The sequence below is a fragment of the Bubalus bubalis genome, chromosome 9 (genome assembly GCF_019923935.1).
Source record: "Bubalus bubalis isolate 160015118507 breed Murrah chromosome 9, NDDB_SH_1, whole genome shotgun sequence".
In the NCBI taxonomy this organism is placed as follows: Eukaryota; Metazoa; Chordata; class Mammalia; order Artiodactyla; family Bovidae; genus Bubalus; species Bubalus bubalis.
The window spans coordinates 46,377,394-46,399,694 of record NC_059165.1 but is presented as its reverse complement, the minus strand read 5'-3'; the positions used below and the strand labels follow the sequence as shown (position 1 = coordinate 46,399,694).

The 22,301-nt window shown below is 43.5% G+C and overlaps 1 protein-coding gene across 4 annotated transcripts in view; it reads left to right on the top strand.

Annotated features, from left to right (window-relative positions):
- Nucleotides 1-1,375: 1,375 nt before the first annotated feature.
- Nucleotides 1,376-22,301, top strand: part of GRIA1 (glutamate ionotropic receptor AMPA type subunit 1) — a 360,169-nt gene continuing 339,243 nt past the window's right edge. For 2 of the 4 annotated variants that reach the window (XM_025292372.3, XM_025292370.3), the window contains exons 1-2: nucleotides 1,378-1,793; nucleotides 4,818-4,955. In XM_025292372.3, the coding sequence (XP_025148157.1) occupies nucleotides 1,712-1,793; nucleotides 4,818-4,955 (220 nt within the window). In that variant the 5' untranslated portion in view covers nucleotides 1,378-1,711. Of the gene's footprint in view, nucleotides 1,794-4,817; nucleotides 4,956-22,301 lie in introns of all 4 variants that reach the window. The other 2 variants (XM_025292371.3, XM_025292374.3) reach the window with 2 other exon arrangements.

Sequence of the window (22,301 nt, the reverse complement as noted above, 5' to 3'; positions counted from 1 at the left end):
TAGCTGTCCTGTGTGTGTATGTGATTATGTAATGTTGGTGAGGGAAGAGAGGAGTTTTTTGATAAAATGGCCTAGTCAAGTGGCAAAGCAAAACCAAGTTCAAAGCCTATTATTCTCTCCTGTTCTAACCGAGGAAAAAATGTGGCTTCCTTTTCATGGATTTTCAGCTGTTGGGTGGGGGTTCTGACCAGGACAGTGGGCAAATTGCCCAGAACATTCAAGTTCATAGGTCAAAGTGTATGCTGGTGCTGAAGGTCCAGATTCCATCTTCACAAATCTGTGTCTTTATGATTTAATCCCTGGAGCCTTGTTTGTTTGTTTGTTTGTTTGTGTTTTCACAGACACTTCCCAGGGCTGGTGTAAGAAAAGAGTGAGGTAACCCTGTGAAGCCGCTTCAGAAACTGTAAAGTGCTCTGTGACTGCTCAGACGACTGCTATGCAACCCACAGGACAGCCCTGAGCACAGCTGTCTTCTTTAGGGACTGTTTCGGCAGAAGCCCCTGTCCAGCAGGGTCTAGGAAGTTCCAGTTTACTCTAGTAATGACCAACATCCAGAGATCATTGAAAGAAGCCTGGCTCCTCTCACTAGAATCCCTGCAAAATGACTCATGTAATTGCTCTGTGTAAGTGTCCTTAGCCTTTATTGTACACCCACAAGATTAGGATGCTGTAGACTCCTGTGGAATGCAGAGGAAGGGGGAAGGGGGCTCATTTAAAATGCAGAGGATTGAAGAGACCACCAATCCCACTTGTAAAGGCAGCAGGGACCACTGAGTGTCCAAGTCAAGACATGTGATTGCCAATCATTCCAGACCCTCTTGTCTGCCTTTCTAGCATTCCTCCCAGCGTGGGGAGGGGTGGGGGTGGGGAAGCCTCTTTCCTTTAAAGTTCCTAGCAGGGCTTTCTAGGGTCTTCCCCTCAGGAATTAGTTGTAGGAATAATTGGGCCAGTGGAGTGCAAGAGATATATCCAGTACAGCTCTCGCACTCCTAGAAAAGTGACCTAGATCAAGCAGCAAGCATCGGGTGGATGCAGGACTACTGTGGGGACCCCCTGCCACCTACTGACTTACAGCTGAACCCACATTCCCAGTTGCTTCTGCTGGCTGGGGGGCTGGGGGAGGGGGGTGCAGAGAGAGCTGAGGAAGGCGGGGGAGGGTGAAGGGGACTGGTAGGGCTGTCCCTTTCGGGAGCAAGCTCCAGGTATCACACCCCCTCACCCGCCCACCCACCCATCAGCACACCCAACCAGGAGGCTAAGGTGAGGATGGGGAGGCAGGGGGCCATGGGGAGAGGAGGTCAGCTGCGGATCCGGGGAGCTGGCTTGCTGGTGGGTATTAGCATAGAGCTGGCTGCCTGTGTGAGAGTGAGGGGGAGAGCGAGGGAGCAAGGGAGGGAGCGAGAGGCAGGCGGCGAGGAGAGGAGAGCAGAGCAGAGCAGAGGGGGAGCGGCACTCAGCTCGCAGGAGGACAGGCTTCTCTTTTCCGTGCTCAGTTAATCTGGCTGTCAGTTGGTGTTAACGCTGCAGTTTAAGCGCTCGGATTCCAAGGGAAACAGACAAACCTCGCAGAAGGCAGGCAGGAAGCAAGCGAGGAAGGAAGGAACGGCAGGAGGAAAAGAATCGGCAGAAGAGAGAAAGGAAGAAAGGGAAGGGGGGAACACCAAATCTATGATTGGACCTGGGCTTCTTTTTCGCCAATGCAAAAAGGAATATGCAGCACATTTTTGCCTTCTTCTGCACCGGTTTCCTAGGCGCGGTAGTAGGTGCCAATTTCCCCAACAATATCCAGATCGGTGAGTGAGAGGGGCAGCCTGGGGTGGGACTTCATGGGTCTGGCCAGTTTTTTGAGGGGGAGGGGGTTTGTGTCCTCCCCCACCCCCACTATGGGCTGTTGTGCTGGGCTATCTACCCCAAGCTGTCCAGCAGCGATGTGAAGGCTTGGGCGATGGTGTGGGGAGGGGGCTTCTCTGGATGGGATATGGGGCAGAGAAGGAAACTGTGCTCTGTCCCTCTCTCTCTCTCACACACACACAGACACATACACACACGCAGGTCCTCACACACCACTCACACTCTAGGCATAAGCATGTGAAATGGAGGAACCACTGCTTTGGAGGAAAAAAAAAAAAATCAGGCTCTAACAAGGAAAGAGGTGGTAGGTGTTTAAAGAGTTAACTCCATGGCTTGGTAGATGATGCCTGATTTCATTTATTTATATAAATATGTGTGGTGTGTGTATTTATGTGTATGATTATGTATTAAATATACACATTTATATTTGAGAGAGGCAGTGATTTCTCCTCTGGGGGAGGGGAAAGAGACCCTCTAAAAGAAGGAATGAAGGATGCTGGGTTCATTGCATTCACTAAAATAATTATAAAAAGCCACCCCCCTGGTGAAGGGGGCTGTCTCTCCCACTCTGGACTCTCCTAACTGCCTCTGTCTGCTGTCTGCCATGCTGGGTTGGGGGTTCCCGCTCCTCCAATTCTGGAACTTCCTAGCCTGTTTTTCTCCCCCTACTCCTTCAATCGCCCACTCCTCTTAGATTTTCTGTCCACGAGACCGTCTGCCTTTTACACACACACACACACACACACACACACACACAAACACACATCCACATGTCCCTCTCCCCTCCTCTTAGCTCTCCCCATCACTGAGCTCCAGCCTCGCAACTTGGAGGCAGGTTTCAACATGATGCCGCATGCTTTTTTTGTCCCCCATTTCCCTTTCCTGGTTGTCATGCTTCTCAAAGAGGACCCCCACCCTCCCTGAATTTATGGGACAGCGGATAGATACTGCTTCTCCCAGCAATAACGGGTGAAAGCCAAATAAACAGGAGCAGTAACACCAATAATGACGTGCGTCCACAAGGGCTTGGGAATTCAGTATGACCAGCATCTCAGGGCTGTTTGTGTCCCGGAATCCAGCAAACTGCTTTGCTTGGAGGCATCTTGCTGGGTCTGGGTTGTTTACTCTCTCCAGTTAGAGGCAGGGCTCCAGTAGAGAAAGTTCCCATTCCTAGGAGTTTGTGTTCCTTGTGAGCATGTGTGTTTGTGGGGCAATGTGTTGAAGGTGGTCTTTTGTTGGGCACACATGTGCTACTGTACTCTTTTGGCCTCTCCAGTGGGCTGGCTCTGAGGGTAGCTGGAATAGCCGCGGAGCAACTTGCTTTGTTTCCTGACACCTGTTAAGCTATATCCTGAAGTGTGTCTGTGTATGTGTATTAGTGCCTTAGACGCAAAACAAAACTTCCTGCCTCCGGAGACACTTCTCTTGCAGCCCAGCCTATAGCCACCTACCTCCCCACCCCCACTCACTCTCCTTCATTCATTGCAGGGGAGGAGGGAGACTGGGAAGTGTTTGGGGTGTGGTCATCTTGGGGTGGGGGTGGAGCATCAGAATTAAGAAGGAGTTTTTTTGCTTTTACTCTTTAAAATGGAGACACATGACCATGGGTAAATCATTTGCTCTCACGAGTGACATTCTTTATGCTGGTACTTATGTCTTACCCATACTTTGCTGATTGGAAATACTTGTCTTCAGATATGTGGACTTGCTTTCTCCAAGTGCATCTGTGTATACTGCCATGGATGTATAAATGCACGAGATGTTTTGTGTATATATCTATGGTATGCTTATTTATGTATCTCTGCAGATTTTTCATCATATTTAGCCCCAATCTGATTTCAAATGATTGAACCATTGTTTTTATTTTCACATAAAAGGTTGAAATGTTAAGTTCTGGAACACACACTCAAAATATCACTGTCACCAGACGTTACTTCATTCTACTTGCACTATCTGTAACAAAAGCCTTACAATTTATTTACTGATTGTTAAAAACAAACACACATCTACTGTATAGGAAGTTAGAAATGCATCATATTGGGATTGGGATTTCTGAGGAATCTCGGATTAACTTCTATGTAAACACTCACTATAGTTCAGTCTCTGGAAACTGCTGATTTCAGTTCATAGAAACGCATTTTAATTTATTTACATGTTGACAGTAAATACGAAGGTAAGGTGTGTATTCATGTTGCTTGGAACAGGAGCCCCACCAGGCACCTCTGGTTCTGCTTTTTGCTAGAATAGAATGCTAGCATCTTCTGGACATTCCTAAGCCCCCACATCTTCCAAGTCCAAGGTGTTACCATGCAAATACACACAATGGCAACCCCTTATGTAACAAGTCACTCCTGGGATGAGTGATGAAAGAACCGGCAAACACTCTGTGCAGATAATCAAGAGTTTTTCAGAAAAAATGAATAAACTGTAGAGGACTGGCAGACAGGTCTTGCCAGGTCAAAGACTACAAGTGTCAAAGCCAAAGAAAGGGTCATAGCACTAGGGAAGCTCACAGGATCCCAGGGCTAGAGTTCACTCTGCAACACACGTTAATACTACTTCCTGTATGGCTCTCTAATGAGAATTGGGTCTGATACAGGAAAAATTAGACACAGCTAGGGTTTACGTGCATACGAGAGCACAGGGTGCCTAAGTGGTTTGCTTGAGAGAGAGGGAGAAGAGAAACTCCACAATTCTGTTTTCTCTGACCTGAACTGAGTTGAGGGGTGAACAATCAAATCTTTGGGCAGAATGACAGATAATTAGAGGCTTTATCAATAAAAGCTCACCTGTAGAAGTTGAAACCCCAGGATCCAGTTGAGTCCATGTGAATTCTGATCCCCAGAATCAGGAAACAACTAGTGACTCTGACCTGGAGAGAAGAAATGGGCCCATCTGGGGTGGGCTGTTGAGGAATCAAACTTATCTCTAGCCCAGATACCATGTTGCATTTTCTTTCTTTGCAGGGGGATTATTTCCAAACCAGCAGTCACAGGAACATGCTGCTTTTAGATTTGCTTTGTCACAACTCACAGAGCCCCCAAAGTTGCTCCCCCAGATTGATATTGTGAACATCAGCGACAGCTTTGAGATGACCTACAGATGTAAGTAAATGCTTCTATTTCTGAGAATTCTTTCTGCGATCGACCATTAAAGGGAGGGCCTATACATAGCAGGTGGTATTGCAAAAACGATGAGTTGTCATCCCTTGTCTTAAGAGAAAGCACTCCAAGAAAACTGTCCAGGACCTTTTGAGTGATTCTGTTCATTGATATTTGAGATCCTGCAGTGCTTCATGGGATGGGTTTGCGTTCTCGCTGTCAGCTAACTTTGAATGCCAGCCTGATGGGTACTGGGGTTGACTGCATCTCCCCTAAACTTGCAGAGGTTTTCTGGTTCACTTGAGAGTTTCATACATAGGAAACTTCTGAGAAGCGTAGAATGAAAAGTTCTGACTTGGAGAATGTGGTTTATAATATTTACGTCCTTCCTATGCACAGTTAAAAGAAAATGCCGCTGGATAAGAAAGGATACCTGAGGTGTCTACTGAGTTTCCCATTTTTAGAAAGGACCCATAACTATTTAAAAATCTGAAGCCTACATTATTTCCAAAGCCTACATTATTTCTGAAGTGACTGATGGCTTACATAGTTTTGGGATGGCGTTTGAGCACAAAAAGAACAGAGGTGACCTCAAGAAGGAGAAAGTGACAGTGAAGTCGTTCAGTCCTGTCTGACTCTTGGTGACCCCGTGGACGGTAGCCCACCAGGCTCCTCCGTCTGTGGGATCTCCAGGCAAGAATACTGGAGTGGGTTGCCATTTCCTTCTCCAGGGCATCTTCCCCACCCTGGCATCGAACCCAGGTCTCCTGCATTACAAGCAGATGCTTTACCCTCTAAGCCACCAGGGAAGCCCAAGAAGGAGAAAGGAGAGATGAATTTCAGCCATCTGAACTGAATGCATTATAAAATGTGGGCAACAAACACCATTTTGAGTTTTTCTTGACTACTGGGTGAAAAGGAAACCTGTATGGTGGCATGACTGCCATTTTAAGACAGGTGAAAGCACAAAATTTAATCAGTAGTGACATTTTCCCTCCAGGGATTAAGCTCACATGGCAATTGATGGCATAGAAGTATAAACTGAATGGGCAAGAACAACTCGAAACTGGATTAAATTGGCACTGTAGGCTCTGGGTGCCACTGTGGCCTCAGTAGCTTGTGCTGAGCTGTGGATGGCAGAAGGCAGGTACCATATTCCCTCCGTCTCTTTGCCACGGTTCCCCTCTTGACAAGCTCTCAGCGATTTGAACTGAACATGCCTTGAAGGCTCAAACAGAGAATTCAGCATTCTCCCTATTCCTAAGAACACTCAAAAGATAATGTATTGCAGATTCCAAGAATTTAAATTATTAATCCAACAACTGGAATTATTATTATAATTACTCTAATTACCCAGCCATAAAAAAGAATGAAAGAATGCCATTTGCAGCAATATGGAAGGACCTAGAGATTATCATATTAAGTGAAGTCAGAGAAAGACAATCATATGATATCTCCTGTATGTGGAATCTAAATAAATCATATAAATAAACTTATTTAGAAAACAGAAATAGACCTACAGACATAGAAAACAAACTTATGGTTACCAAAGGGGAAAGTGAGGGGAGGGTGATTAATTAGGAGTTTGGGATTAACGGATACACACGACCATATATAAAATGGATAAGCAACCAGGATCTACTGTATAGCCCAGGGAACTATATTCAGCATCTCGTATTAACCTATAATGGTAAAGAATTTGGAAAAGTATAGCTTCCCCGGTGGCTCAGTGGTAAAGAAGCTGCCTGCTAATGCAGGAGACACAGGAGACGCTGGGAAAATCTCATGGACAGAGGAGCCTGGTGGGCTACAGTCCATGGGGTCGCAAAGAGTCGGACCTAAGTGATCACACGTACACATGAAGTATATATATATATGTGTGTGTGTGTGTGTGTATGTGTGTGTGTGTGTGTGTGTATATATATATATATATATATATATATGAATCACTTTGCTGTACACCTGAAACATTGTAAAGCAACAATACTTCAATCAAAAAAATTATCATTATTTCAGATTCCATTTACTGAGGATTTACTGTGTGCCAACAACTATTTTCAAGTTATTTTATTCAGTCCTCACAGGATCCCTACAGTGCTCTATATTATTAATATCTTCCTTTTAGAGAAGCTGAAAGTAAGGCTGCAACAGATTATACAACTTGCCCAGGGTCACCTAAAAAGTAAATGGTGGTCTTGTGAGCCCAAGGTCCTTGTTCCTGGGCACTGTGATAGATACACAGATCCCATGGTAACTAGATCAATTTTACTGAGATTACACAAGAAACAAAAGGGAGCATTCAGAGTCTTTACAAGCAGTGACCTGATAAAGCCCCTAAGGAGGAAACTTTAAAAAGCTTCAGATTGTAGCTACGGTTTTGCATAGGAGTGACCTGCTGAACAAATAAAACAGCAGTTCTACATTTTGGTAATGTTGAAGTTAAAAATCTTGTCAACTGTGTTACTCATTATCCTTGAAAAAGAGCTGAAGTTTAATTGGTGAATTGTAGTTCTGTGAAACCATCTCCCTGGAAAGCGAAAATAATATTGTGTAGGTATTTGGTTATTAGACAACCTCTCATTTCTTTCACTATGGATTAAAGGAGAATTTTTAAGGGGAAGATTTAGGTATGGTCATCAAGGTATCTAAGAACCACCAGAGATTATGCATAACCTTTTGCATGTATGTGCCTATGCTTATTTATTCCCTGGACAGAGGCTCCGTAGCTTTTGTCATTCTCTCAAAGGTGTCCATTACTCTAGAAGGACTACAGGCTTAGGGAATGTGCATTCACTCACACTGCTGAGAACTGTCTCCAGCAGAGCTTGGTGGAAAGAGATGTTAACTGTTATTCTGTTGTCAAGATGTTGACCGACAGGACAAGACAATACAAGATAAAAATTGGAGGAATGTTCTAAGGCAAAAAGTGATGCTTCTATACTGTTATCTTAACTACCTAAGACTTGATCTCTAATAGGGTTGCTGTCCATTTACTGAGAGGACTGAAATGTGATCAGGGTGTTATCCACTGTGGTTAGTGAACCTGTATCGAGTAGATCTGGGTTCTTCATCTTGATTTCTGCCATATACCAGAGCATAGGTTTCTATGAATTTGGTCATTCTTTAAATGTTATGAACTGATACGGTTATTGGAAAAACAGAGATGATAAAAGATTTTTGTTCTCGGTGGTTTGCAGTTCAGTGGGAACACTGCTCGGGGGATTGCCTGAGAAACAGTAATGCTATTTTGTTCTTAGACCATTAGTTTCTTCTCTTTAGTTCCGGGAACTGAGAGAGTACTAGGCAACTGGGGTGGTCATGGTGACATTGTAATTCCCAGCCTGCCTGGAAGATTCTCTGTTAATTATCATATGAGATTAGGAAACCCTCTGGGGCTGTGCTCACTGTGGTTCACTAGTCTGGGAAAACTGACTTCTATCCCAATTGGATTGAGTGAAAAATATTGAAAGGAGTAGAGAGGTTTTAGGTACAATGCCTTAACTAATAATTTATTGAAAACAGAAAAAAAAACATGATATTCGGATTTAATTTCATGTGCTTTTTGATATCTGGACTAGTAGTTAACCTTAAATTAACTATCCCAGTCTTACCTCCAGAAAATAAACAAATCTTTATTTTTTTCACCATTCTTCAGGTCATTTGATTGTTTTCCTATACATTTTGCTATTCATGATCCCTCCACCAGAGGGTGGAGAAGGGAAAGGAGAGGAAGTGTAACAGGAACTATTGCTGCTAGATGTATTAGCAACAGGAGACTGCTTAAAAAGGCAGAATGGTGCTTACAGTAGGGGATGCAGGAGAACTATTGCTAATACCTCCAGCCAAGAAGAGAGTTCTACATCTTTGTGGCATCCCATCTTTCCTGCTCTCCTTTTCTGCCATCATTAAGGGGTAAAGTCACTGAATTGGCAACCCAAATGCTTTAGGATCTCCTCTGAGTCTGAGTGAACTCCGGGAGTTGGTGAGGGACAGGGAGGCCTGGCGTGCTGCGATTCATGGGGTCGCAAAGAATCAGACACGACTGAGCGACTGATCTGATCTGATCTGATCTGAGTACTCTGTTGGGCCTCCCAGGTGGCACCTGGTGGGCTACAATCCACAGGGTCACAAAGAGTTGAACACAACTGAAGCAACTTAGCATGCACGCACGCACTGAGTACTCTTCCAGTCTCACAAGGGCAGGAGTTGAGGAGTCTGTCCATAGAGATGGCAGTTATGGACCAGCTATTCAGCCTATATTGGTGTCTTTATAACTGAAATACTAGCTGGGGTGTCCATTAGATTTTGGAGGAGCATTGTTGTAATGATTTTTAATATTTATGTATTTATTTGGCTGCACCAAGTCTTAGTCACAGCATGCAGGATCTTTAGTTGGGGTATTCAACTCTTCACTACTGAATGTGGGATCCAGTTCCCTGACCAGGGATCTAACCCAGGCCCCCTGCACTGGGAGCACAAAGTCTTAGCCACTGGACCACCAAGGAAGTTCTGAGCACTGTTGCAATTTAATTCTTACTTTTCATTTATCCATCCATTTATTTGTTCAGCAAACACTGAATTTCCAGTGTATGCTCAGCTCTGTGTCAGGTGCTAGGAACACCATGACCAACAAACAAGACACAGTCTCTTTCCCTGTCGGGGGGGAGGCAGTTACAGATTAGCTGAGAGATCCTGTGCACAAAAAATTCACCCAGGGAGCTTGTTTAAAGCAAGACTCAGGGGCAGACTCTAGACTTTCTGAATCAGAATATTCAAGAGATAACCCTGGGGAGATATGGTAGCAGTCAGTATGGCAATCACACTTGGAGAAATTCTTTTAAAAGTCTTGCATTCCATTAGCAAGCATTTTTTGAGCCCTTAACCAAGCCCAGGCATGGTGTTAAGTACTAGACATGCAGACAAAATTAAGACATGTTCCTTGCCTGGCAGGACTTTATTCCCAGTGAAACCAACTGTGCCGTAAAGAGAAAATTAAAATGTAATGCAAATGTTATAGCTCAGGTGGTAGAAATCCACCTGCAATGCAGGAGACCCCGGTTTGATTCCTGGGTCAGGAAGAACCCCTGGAGAAGGGATAGGCCACCCACTCCAGTATTCATGGGTTTCGTTGTGGCTCAGCTGTAAAGAATCCTCCTACAATGCAGGAGACCTGGGTTCGATCCCTGGGTTGGGAAGAACCCCTGAAGAAGGGAAAGGATAACCACTCGAGTATTCTGGCCTAGAGAATTCCATGGGCTGTATAGTCCATGGGGTCACAAAGAGTTGGACACGACTGAGCAACTTTCACTCACTCATTCACTCAAATGTTACAGCATCCATTTGCATGGAGGATCAGGAGATGCTTTGAGAAGTGGGGTTAGTCTCTCAGAGGCTGGTGGTTCATCTGAGTTTCAATGATAAGCAGAAACATTCCAGGAGGTCAAGGGCAGGGAGCAGAAAGAGGTGAGACAAGTGTGTTTCGGGCAGGAGGAACAGCATATGCCAAAGAGAACTCTTGACCTAGTTCTTCACCTGCTCTGACCTCCTGTGGTACTCCATGCTGGCCTCTCATTGGCCAGTTATCAAACTCTGCAGAAGGAGTCATCCAATGGCCATCTATAAGCCCCCGTCAGCAAAGTGTTTAAGAAGCATGGAACTGCACATCAAAAAGTGGGCATCTTAGCTCTCTTTGAAATTTTAAACCATTTGGCCACACTGGACCCTGGGTCTGTGTAACCCCACTTGACTAGGATGGGAGTATCCCACCTGGATGGCTTCTTTCTTAAACAACCCACTACTCTCCTTGTCTTCACCTGCTTGGCTCCTGGAAGCACTGAATTTTTAAGTCCCAGTTGATTTGTCCTGCAATGTTCCTGGTGTTGTGTGTTTATAGGTCAACTCTACCACCAGAATGTGAATTGTTATTCAGAAAGACCATGTATAGGTATTGCTTGGTGTGGCTGAGAACACCTGGCACAGGACTAACACACATGAACAAATGTTTCCAAAAATCAAAGAATCACACAGTATAGATGCTAGAAGACTACATGACAATCAGGTTGAGGTCAATGTGCCTATTTGCAGGGCAGCTCCCTCTGATGTGGACCTACTTAGGAAGCCCGAGGGCATTCTAACAAGATGTTAGGCACTGGCAGCAGACACATGCCTTCTTAGTTCTTGCTGAAGATCAAGAACTAAGCATCAAGCATCATCATTTTCAGAGCTGCAAACTAACAGTCCAGGGACTTGTTTTGCTTGACTTGCACAATTCTTTTCAAACTTTGGCATAAAAATCCACATTTCTGGCTTCTCTGGAAAAAACCTGGGGCATCAGACAACTCTGGACCCACATTCCTGCTCAGCTTCTATGGTCTTGAGCTGAGAAATGCTGCCTGATTTAAGTATAAAGAATAATCTCTCAAGTTTACCAAAGTCCTGCCTGCTCCTTAAAAGACATGTGACCAGTATAATAAAATCATGTTACTTGGCTGGGACTGTAAGCAGGCCAATGTGCTTACACCTGATTCATATCCTTCAGCATCTGCCATTGTATTATTTTATTTTAATAATATCTATTCCTCACTCTGCAATAAACAGAAGAGGACACAACAGATATGGAACTCTTGCTCTCAAAAGATTGGTCTAGGGAATTCCTTGGTAGTCCAGTGGTTAAGACTCCATGCTTCCACTGTAGGAAGCTCCAGTTTGATCTCTGGTCACAGAACTAAGATCTCGTAAGCTGTAAGATACAGCCAAAAAGCAAAAAACTGGCTTTCATGTAGTAATTTAAAAAATGGAAGACCGGTGGGACAGTAAACAAAGATCATTTTGAAGACCCATCACGTAACAGAGACTTCATACATGTCATCTTATTTACACTTTATGATAATCTTGAAAGGCTATTATTCCCATTTTATAGATAATGCTACTGACAGTGAAAATGATTGTGCCTTCTCCATATTACACAGTGAATAAGAGTCTAAGCTAATATGTGAAGCCAGCTTTGCAGACTCCAAAACTCAGTGACCTTTCACCCTTGTAAGATCGAGGACATAAAAAACAAATGGCAGGAAAAAGGCCCAACACAAGAAGTGCCAAAAAGAAGTGAAACTTATGATTGAGGATTAAGTGCTAAGACTTCCAAGGCAGAGGTGGGTGGCTGTGGATAAAGAATGAGTATCGGGGGAGGTGGAACAGGGGTAGCCATTTAAGGGAGGAGCAGATTTTTGGAGTGTCATGAGAGGAACATTTTTGAGTGAGTAAAGTCACAATATTTCTCCTCCCCTCATCTCTATCACTACCATATACGACTGTTTTGCAATCAAGGTAGAGAGTTGTTGTTTTGTTTGTTTTGCGAGGTGGAGAGCTTGGACTTTATCTCTTGTGTATACACTCAGTTACATGGTGGATGTCTGCATTGCTTGGTTTCTCCATCTTTACCTAAGCTCTCACTTTGAGATTCATGGGCCCCAACACTATCTGTGGGTGACTCTTGATAACATTGATGATTGTAATTTTTTTGTTCAGAAATGTGTTTATGAACATCACTTCCTCTGATTAGTTTGAAGACTTCTGTTGAGAAGGGTGACATTACTATTCTCTTGGATGCTCAGGAGAAAGTAGTTACATAGGACATTTGGAAAACTAAGGTTTGTTTATTTGTCTATGCATTCCTTCAAAGCTCTTTTATTATTGGCCCCCCATGGAGTATATGTACCACTACGGCCCCCTTTCATACCCTTGTAGACTGCATTTATTGATTACAGAATTTTTTTCCACTGAATCTAGACATAGCCTTAAATTCCCTCTTGCCAGAGCATTCCAAGCAGCTACTACAAATTGCTCAGAGTTGCAGTTGATACACAAGATAAAATCCATTTGCCATTACAAGGCACTACACTGGGAACTGGGGAAAATAAAATGCATTAGGCATTGATTCTCCCCTTAAGGAGCTCAGAGAAAATAGGCATGCACAAAAAAACTGATATAATAGAGAGGTTCTCGGCACTCCCTCTATCTCTCTCTCTCTCACATACACACACACACACACACACACACACACGATCAGAGAAGGGAAGGAAAACATCCAGTTGAAGGAATCAGACCAGGTTTCATAAAACAAGTACACACACAAACATATATACACACACCAAGTTCAACCACTGAAAAGTATATTGGATTGAAATTTACAGACGTGGGCTCAAATGCCAGACTATTTCCTTGGATCATTCATGTGTAAATGATGCAGAGGACCACTCCCAAGCTTCTGTGACCTCTAAGAGTCCTTCTAGGGCTGAATTTCTATGATAAGAATGAATAGAAAATTCCAGCAATAAATTAAAATAAGATGCTTTTGTATCAGCCTTTAGTTGGATGGAGGCTCACTAAACAAATTGAGATTCTGAGAAAAGCTCCAAGTTGCACAGTCAGGCTACATTTGTAAGTATAAAACAGGTATATTAAACCAAACGTGGGCTTCAGGTGCATTCATTCAATATTCAACAGATATGCTACATTTAAAATGGATAATCAACAAGGACCTACTGTATAGCACTGCCAACTCTGCTCAATATTATATAACAACTTAAATGGGAAAAGAATTTGAAGAGAATTGATACATGTATGTGTATAACTGAAGAACTTTGCTGTATACCTAAAACTATCACAACATCGTTAATCAACTATGAACAAACAAACGTGAAGTCACTCAGTCGTGTCCGACTCTTTGCAACCCCACAGACTGTAGCCTACCAGGCTCCTCAGTCCATGGAATTTTCCAGGCAAGAGTACTGGAGTGGGTTGCCATTTCCTTCTCCAGGGGATCTTCCCAACCCAGGGATTGAACCCAGTTCTCCCACACGGCAGGCAGATGCTTTACTGTCTGAGCCACCGGGGAAGCAACCAGGAATCAACTATACTCCAATATAAAATAAAAAGTTTAAATTCAACAGGCATTTATGGAGTGCTACTACTGTGAACAAGAACAGAAGGCAACCCCGTGCTCATGGAGCTTTCTGGCTAGTAAGGGACACAGCTATTCTTAAACTAATCATACAAATAAATATGTGAAAGAAAGGCCATGATTCAATGGAAACATATTACAAAGGAACCAGCATTGGGCAGAGAGATGAATAGGAGTCTGAGCTGAAAACTGAATGCTTTCAGCAATGTGGTGCTAAAAACAGGAGGAATATTCTAGAAGCATTCTGGGCAGAGGACTGGTGGGGGGAAAGGGATGTGGGAAGCGTGGGGCTGGAGAGGATGACACAAGTCAGGCTTGGTGTGCCGTGTTATGGATTTTGATCTTTAGCCCAAGAGCGGGGAAACCTACTGAAAAGTTCCAAGCAGAGGAATGCCATGTTCAGATTTGTTTTCTCACTGGGAATCAGAGGCTCCAGAGCACTTGACCACTTTCGTGCTCCCTGGAGACTTTTTGCTAATGCAGCAACAACAATTGTTCCTTTACTCCTGTCTCCAACTTGGGGTGGAGTCTCGCAGATGGGCAGAGGGATGGGGACAGACGGTGGGGGAAAGGCTGGGTACAGGGCTGACTGTGTGGTATGTCCATGGATGTATTCTTGGAGATGAAGCTGATTCAGCAGAGGGCCAGGAAATCTGGTGAGTATGTGTGCAGAGGCAGAGAATCATCTAGAACCCCACTTAATATTATCAACAGGGAAGGTTACATGACACTGAATCCTGCTCTCCACTCAAACCAGGCAATTCAATGGTCCTCAAATTGATACTGCTGTTTCCTCCACCTACAAATTCCTCCTCCCACATTCCCTTGTCAAAATTCTGTCCTTCTGGTGTGTCCTAGTTCTTATATCATACATGATAAGTTGCTTCAGTCGTGTCTGACTCTTTGTGACCCAATGGACTGTAGCCCTCTAGGCTCCTCTGTCCATAGGATTCTCCAGGTAAGAATACTGAAGTGGGCTGCCATGCCCTCCTCCAGGGGATCTTCCTGACCCAGGGATCAAACTGGAGGTGTCTCTTATGTCTCCTGGCAGGCAGGTTCTTTACCACGAGTAGTGCCACTGGGACTCTCCTAATCCACCCTTGCACCCCTCTTCTCTGCCCTGTGGCCCTTTGTATCTTCCTCACAGCAGATGTCAAATTTAACCCTGAGTTTTAGTTACCTGGACCCTTATTTTATCTGCCCAACTTGACTAAGCAACTTGGGGGCAGTGACTTTGTTTTTTTAGCTTCCCATGACAGACTCTACCAGAGAATAGTGTGTGGTGGTGCTAGTGAAATGAATGAATGAATGAATGTATAGCTGTATATTGAAAAAAAAAGTGAAAGTGTTAGTCACTCAATTGTGTCTGACTCTTTGTAACCTCACTTACTGTAGCCCACCAGGCTCCTCTGTCCATGGAATCCTCTGTCTAGGCAAGAATACTGAAGTGGGTTGCCATTCTCCTCTCCACATTCTCATTTCTCCACAGAATCTTCTCAACCCATAGATCGAACCTGGGTCTCCTATATTGCAGGCAGATGCTTTATCATTTGAGCCACCAGGGAAACTGGATATTATGTAACATCAATGGCAGGGATGAAAATAAGGCTGAATTATTACTGTTTACAGGATAGCACTTTGCTACAATGAGTTCAGAGTTTCAGTGGAGGACTGGTTGTAAATTCCTTTGGAAGGCTATTGTAACTATGTAGCTGAAAAGTGGGGATGAAAAGTCCAATCAAAATCTCACTCCAGTTCCTACTGGACTGTTGTCAGTCAGGGTCCTCAGTAAGGTATATATATATAAAAATAGCTCTAGGTCATGTCTGACTCTTGCGATCCCATGAACTATATCCTGCCAGGCTCCTCTGTCCATGGGATTCTCTAGGCAAGAATACTTGAGTGGGTTGCCATTTCCTTCTCCAAGGGAACTTCTCGACCCAGGAGTTGAACCTAGGTCTCTCCCACATTGCAGGCAGATGCTTTACCAACTGTGTAAGTAAGGTATGAGGCTCCATTTTCTAAATAACGGATTTCTGGTTCAAGGCCTGGATCTGCCATGGATGCCCTGCCTGGGCACGTCGGTTCTCTTTTTTGAACATCAGTTTCTTTCAAATGAAGGTAATAATTATAGCAGTGATGCATGGCTATTTTGAGAAGGAGTAAATGATGGTTGATTTCAAATCAACTTCCCACTCCATAAGATGCTGAGAGGTAGATACTTTTTTCCTTCCCTTTTCACAGATGGGGAAGCTATGAACAATTTCCAATTTCCAATGAGCGAGCGGGACAATGGCCTGGGTTTCTGGTTCCGTCCCTAGACATGTGCGGCTGGGCTGGGAGTGCTTTCTTCATTTCACTGTATGCTGTGTCTACTCAGCCCGTTTTGAATGCTGCAGCTTCCTTTCTGTGGCAGCAGCCCCTGTCCTCCCCTGGTGTCCATGCCTGCCGCTTATCCCACACAGTCCTGCGTACCTTCAAGGGACCACAGCTCAGTGTCAGCTGTGGTCAGGATGTGCAGAGCACAGAGGTTGCCAGAAATCTCTTTCTATCTCCAGCCAGTCCCGTGACTTTTCTGTAAGATAGCTTGCTGTCCTGCAGGCACAGGGAAGCCCAAGGTCACCAGAGGTCTGGATCCCAGACGATGCAGGCAAAACCGGGGTCAATGAGGCAGCTGGAGGCTAATGACATTACATGGAATCTCTAGAAAGGAAAGGAATTTTTTGAGAATAGCTTTTTTTTGTGTACAGAAGTAATATGTGTATTATAGAAACCATGTGGACAGACACACCAAACACAATAAAATTTGTATAATTACAGTACTAAGGATAAACTTCCCATCTTTTTCTGAATGTATCAATTTAAAAATTAAGAACTAGAGGGGAGGGAGAGAGACTCAAGAGGATATAGAGGTATACATATAGTTGATTCACTTTTTGTACAGCAGACACTAACACAATATTGTCAAGCAATTATAGTCCAATAAAAAAACCTAAAAATTAAGAATATATTTATATTATGGCTTACTTTTTAGAAGACATTAAAATGAATGTGTAATGTTGAAAATAACATGTGTTCCACTGAGTTTAAAAAAAAAAGCCATTTTATTAGCCAGTAATTTATTTCATCTATCTCCTTTTATTGATTATCTAGTTTATTCCCAAATGTTTTTTTTTCTAAAAATAATGCTATGATGATCATCCCAATAAAAGTTTAGCCATTTGTATATATCATTCTGATTTTAAGAGCATTAGAGAATCAGTGGGACAATTTCCAATGAGATTTAATACAATGGCATAAACAGGAATTGAAATAACTTGTTTAATGCCAACTTTGACATTGCTTTGTATGACCTTGAGAAGTTTTTGTGCCCAGTTTAGTTTCTAGATGTATAATAAGGAGTTGATAATAATATATTCTCAGGGCTAGTGGGAAAATGACATTACTTACATGAAGCAGCTTGTGCTAGGCAAACACAGTGTAATATAATTAACTAGGTGTTTATTAACATAGTGTATTTGGCTTAAGAAATTACGCAACCCCATTTGGGCAGTGAGTAGTCATGACTCTTTTGGTGGCAAGGGATAGAGAACTGGAGTTTTGATTTCAGCTAGATTCAGGAGCTTGAATGATAGCATCAGGACAGAGAGAAACCCTCTAGATTTGGGGCTTCGCTTTTCTCTAATTGACTTTACACTCAGGTGACAGTTCCCAGGATACAGCCAGCCTACATCTGCCCATCTCAAAGTCCAGTGGAAAGGGAACTTCTCTTTTGCCCTCTGTTCCACAGAAGTCCTAGATCTGATGTCACTGAATAAAAATTAGGACATATGCTCATTTCTGAACATGGCACCTTGGCCAGCAATTTACATTCTTCAGGTTGTTCTAAGATTTTTCACACGACCGTTCTTAGATCTTGGGGTGGTAAGAAGAACCAAGTGGACTGCTGGTTTCCTTCAGCCTATCCAAACTACACAGACATAAGGGAGGAGTGATTCCTCCAAAGGAAGTCAGGATGCTGTTACCAGAACAACGAACATTGGATACTCAGAAGACAAAATACACACACACACACACACACACACACACACACACACACAGATGTCCTCCTATGGCACGTGTCTTCAGAAGGGAAAATTCAGAGTAGCTGGCGCTAGACCAAGGGTCAACATGGTAAAACAGAAAAGAACCACCAATGAGAGAAGCGCATACAAGGGATGGTGGTTGGTGTGGCAAGATCAAAGGTCAGTGCAGGCAACAAGTTTGAAATCCAAGCAGACTCATGGGTTAGTCAAAGCTATGAGGAGTCTCCACTAATCCCTGCTCAGCCTAAGAGCAAACCCTTGTTCATGGAACAGTTTCAGGAAGCCCACATGCATATGGCTGGGGGTGTCCCTTCAGGCCACTCTCTGACAGAATGTTGGTGCTGTCAGGAGCCCTAAGTTATCTGGTGATCTTGAGGTTAGCCATACTCTCTCTGAGTGATCAAGACATTCTCTGCTCTACTCAGACACTCAAGCTATTGTGCACAAACTCTTTAACAGTTCCTGTTGGAGTTTTGGCTACAATTCTGATAAGCCCACACCACCAGATGGTAAGTTCTTCTAATTGGTTCTATCTCTTCCAGTTTTTGGCAGGAATGAAGCCTTCCCTATGCCTCAAGATGGGGGATAGAGAGAGCCAGGAAGAAATGAAGAAGGTTTTAACCTCTGTTAAACAGATAGAGATCTTAAGTTAGTTCTTGTTCAAAGAAAACAGAGTGGTATTTTTTTTTTCTCCACATAAGGCTGTGGATTCACCATGGTCTGAAATTCTAAACTGAATGCTGATAAAACACAGGATTGTAATGACTGAAAAATGGTTTAGATAGAAAAGTCAACTGAAAAAAAAAAAAAAAAAAGAAAAGTCAACTGGTCTAATTCAACCATTGATATTTATGGAGCATCATGTTAGAAATAAATGCTTATTTGGTAATCATTTCTTCCCCAAACTCCTTGGGAAGAGTATATCTCCTGGTTCCACTAATGCTATGTTTGGTCATGTGACTTGCCTTTGAAAATGGGATATTTGCATGTTTCAAGCAGAAGTCATTGAAAGAACATGTTCTAGAGAACCGTCTGCTCCCAGAAGAAAGATAAATGCAAAAAACAGATGCTGCAGTCAACCTACACACTGAAGTCTGAAGCAAAGTCATCTCAGCTGACTGGCAGACTCATAATACTAAATACTCATTGTTATATACCATTGGAAATGGGGTGGTTTGTTATGCAGCAATAGCTGACCAATACAAGCAACAATTGCATGTTCCACACTTTGCTAGGTACTGAAGGAACAATGGAGAGTGAAAGATACGGTCTTGGTTCCCACAAAGCTCATATTCTATAGAGAGATAAGAAATAAATAACATTTACAAACAAAAACTAGTAATAGAGATTGTATCTATGGTCATAAAGAAAATACGATGTAGTGACAAATCACTATTGTAGAAGATTGTAAAAGAATCACACCTACTTTGGATTAAGTGGTCAAGGAAGACTTCCCCAAGGAGGTGATATGTAAGTTCAAATATGAAAATTTGAAAGGAGCCAGACAGGTGCATGATCCTCTGTGGGATGTAAAAACACAGCCACATGGGAAAGTTAGATTAAGAATCTCGCTCCAGGCAGGAGAGAAGGAGGGGCTCTGAAAAAATTCCTTGCCAAGTCAGGTCACTCCAAGGGCAGGTTGTCCAAGAGCGTACGCTGGCTTGCCTGCACCAAGTTGCATGTGCAAGTCAAAAGCTGACAAAGATGTGCTTGCTGCCAAGGCAAGACAGCCACGGGACATGGAAGCCATGGAGCATAGCAGAGATAGAGGTAAGACTTCCTAGGGCATTCCTAACAGAGAGGTGATAACATTAAGTTGGCTTAAAGCTCAATATTCAGAAAATTAAGATCACAGCATCTGGTCCCATCAGTTCAGTTCGGTTCAGTTCAGTCACTCAGTCATGTCTGACTCTTTGTGACCCCAAGAATCGCAGCACGCCAGGCCTCTCTATCCATCACCAACTCCTGGAGTTCACCCAAACTCATGTCCATTGAGTCGGTGATGCCATCCAGCCATCTCATCCTCTGTCCTCCCCTTCTCTTCCTGCCCCCAATCCCTCCCAGCATCAGAGGCTTTTCCAATGAGTCAACTCTTCGCATTAGGTGGCCAAAGTATTAGAGTTTCAGCTTTAGCATCATTCCTTCCAAAGAACACCCAGGACTGATCTCCTTAGAATGGACTGGCTGGATGCCCTTGCAGTCAAAGGGACTCTCAAGAGTCTTCTCCAACACCACAGTTCAAAAGCATCAATTCTTTGGCACTCAGCTTTCTTCACAGTCCAACTCTCACATCCATACATGACTACTGGAAAAACCATAGCCTTGACTAGACGCACCTTTGTTGGTAAAGCAGTGTCTCTGCTTTTCAATATGATACCTAGGTTGGTCATAACTTTCCTTTCAAGGAGTAAGTGTCTTTTAATTTCATGGCTGCAATCACCATCTGCAGTGATTTTTGAGCCCCCCAAAATAAAGTCAGCCACTGTTTCCACTGTTTCCCCATCTATTTCCCATAAAGTGATGGGACCAGATGCCATGATCTTTGTTTTCTGAATGTTGAGCTTTAAGCCAACTTTTTCACTCTCCTCTTTCACTTTCATCAAGAGGCTCTTTAGTTCCTCTTCACTTTCTGCCATAAGGGTGGTGTCATCTGCATATCTGAGGTTATTGATATTTCTCCCAGCAATCTTGATTCCAGCTTGTGCTTCTTCCAGCCCAGGGTTTCTCATGATGTACTCTGCATATAAGTTAAATAAGCAGGGTGACAATATACAGCCTTGACGTACTCCTTTTCCTATTTGGAACCAGTCTGTTGTTCCATGACCAGTTCTAACTGTTGCTTCCTGACCTGTATATCTGGTCCCATCACTTCATGGCAAATAGATGGGGAAACAGTGGAAACAGTGGCTGACTTTATTTTGGGGGGTCCAAAATCACTACAGATGGTGACTGCAGCCATGAAATAAAAAGACACTTCCTCGTTGGAAGAAAAGTTATGACCAACCTAGGTATCATATTGAAAAGCAGAGACATTGCTTTGCCAACAAAGGTCCGTCTAGTCAAGGCTATGGTTTTTCCAGTAGTCATGTATGGATGTGAGAGTTGGACTGTGAAGAAAGCTGAGTGCCAAAGAATTGATGCTTTTGAACTGTGGTGTTGGAGAAGACTCTTGAGAGTCCCTTGGACTGCAAGGACATCCAACTTGTCCATCCTAAAGGAGACCAGTCCTGGGTGTTCATTGGAAGAACTGATGCTGAAGCTGAAACTCCAGTACTTTGGCCACCTCATGTGAAGAGTTGACTCATTGGAAAAGATTCTGGGAAAGATTGAAAGCAGGAGGAGAAGGAGATGACAGAGGATGAGATGGTTGGATGGCATCACCGACTCGATGCACATTGAGTTTGAGGAAACTCCGGGAGTTGGTGACGGACAGGGAGGCCTGGCACACTGCGATCCATGGAGTCACAGAGTCGGACATGACTGAGCAACTAAACTGACTGACTGACCTATCTTGGCTCCAGAATAGCCAAGAGCTACTTCTGTTGCTTCTAAGGATGGCAGGAGATGTGTGCGTGTGCCTGTGTACATATATTCATTCTTTCACAGAGGAGGGAAATGAACTAGACAGCTTCTAGATCTCCTTCCAAATCTGTGATTATAAAATGTAAGAATTCTGAGACTTAAATTATGTGTGAAGGAAATGTTAAATCAAAGAACTTCATCTTAGCTCTCTGCCAAACTCCATTTGTTAATTGAGGTGGTTAATTAGGGCAGAGTCTCTATCTCCTAAGCAAGCTGGATAAGCTCCACCCATCCCTCACCCATCTGGTAAAGCCCACAGAGATGTCAGAGCTGCAAGGGAGCACAGAGAACATCTGATGCAGCCTCCATTTAATCTGCACCCCAGACAGAGACAAGCAGGAGCCGGGAGGGGAGGGATGGGGCGGGGGATGGGAAGCTCATAAGGCTAAATGTGGAGTCTGGAATCTGAGTAGCTTATTAGCTTTGACAAAATTACTTTGGCTGCACTTCCTACCTCTTCTTCCTTACTCCAAGATCATTGTGAATATCTTACAATATGGTTTCCACTCTAACCATTCTAATGAACCAGTTTCTATAGGGTTATGATAGATATCTCTTCCACAAATATTATGTCTTTACTTCTTGTAGCCTAAGATTTGAAGAGAGGATCTTCACACCTCTCCCTAAGAATCCTTCACTTTGTGATGCTACATTCTCCTCATCACCAAGACTGGGACTCTCTGTGACCCCTTCTGCTCCCCTTTTCTCCCCAGTGTCTAC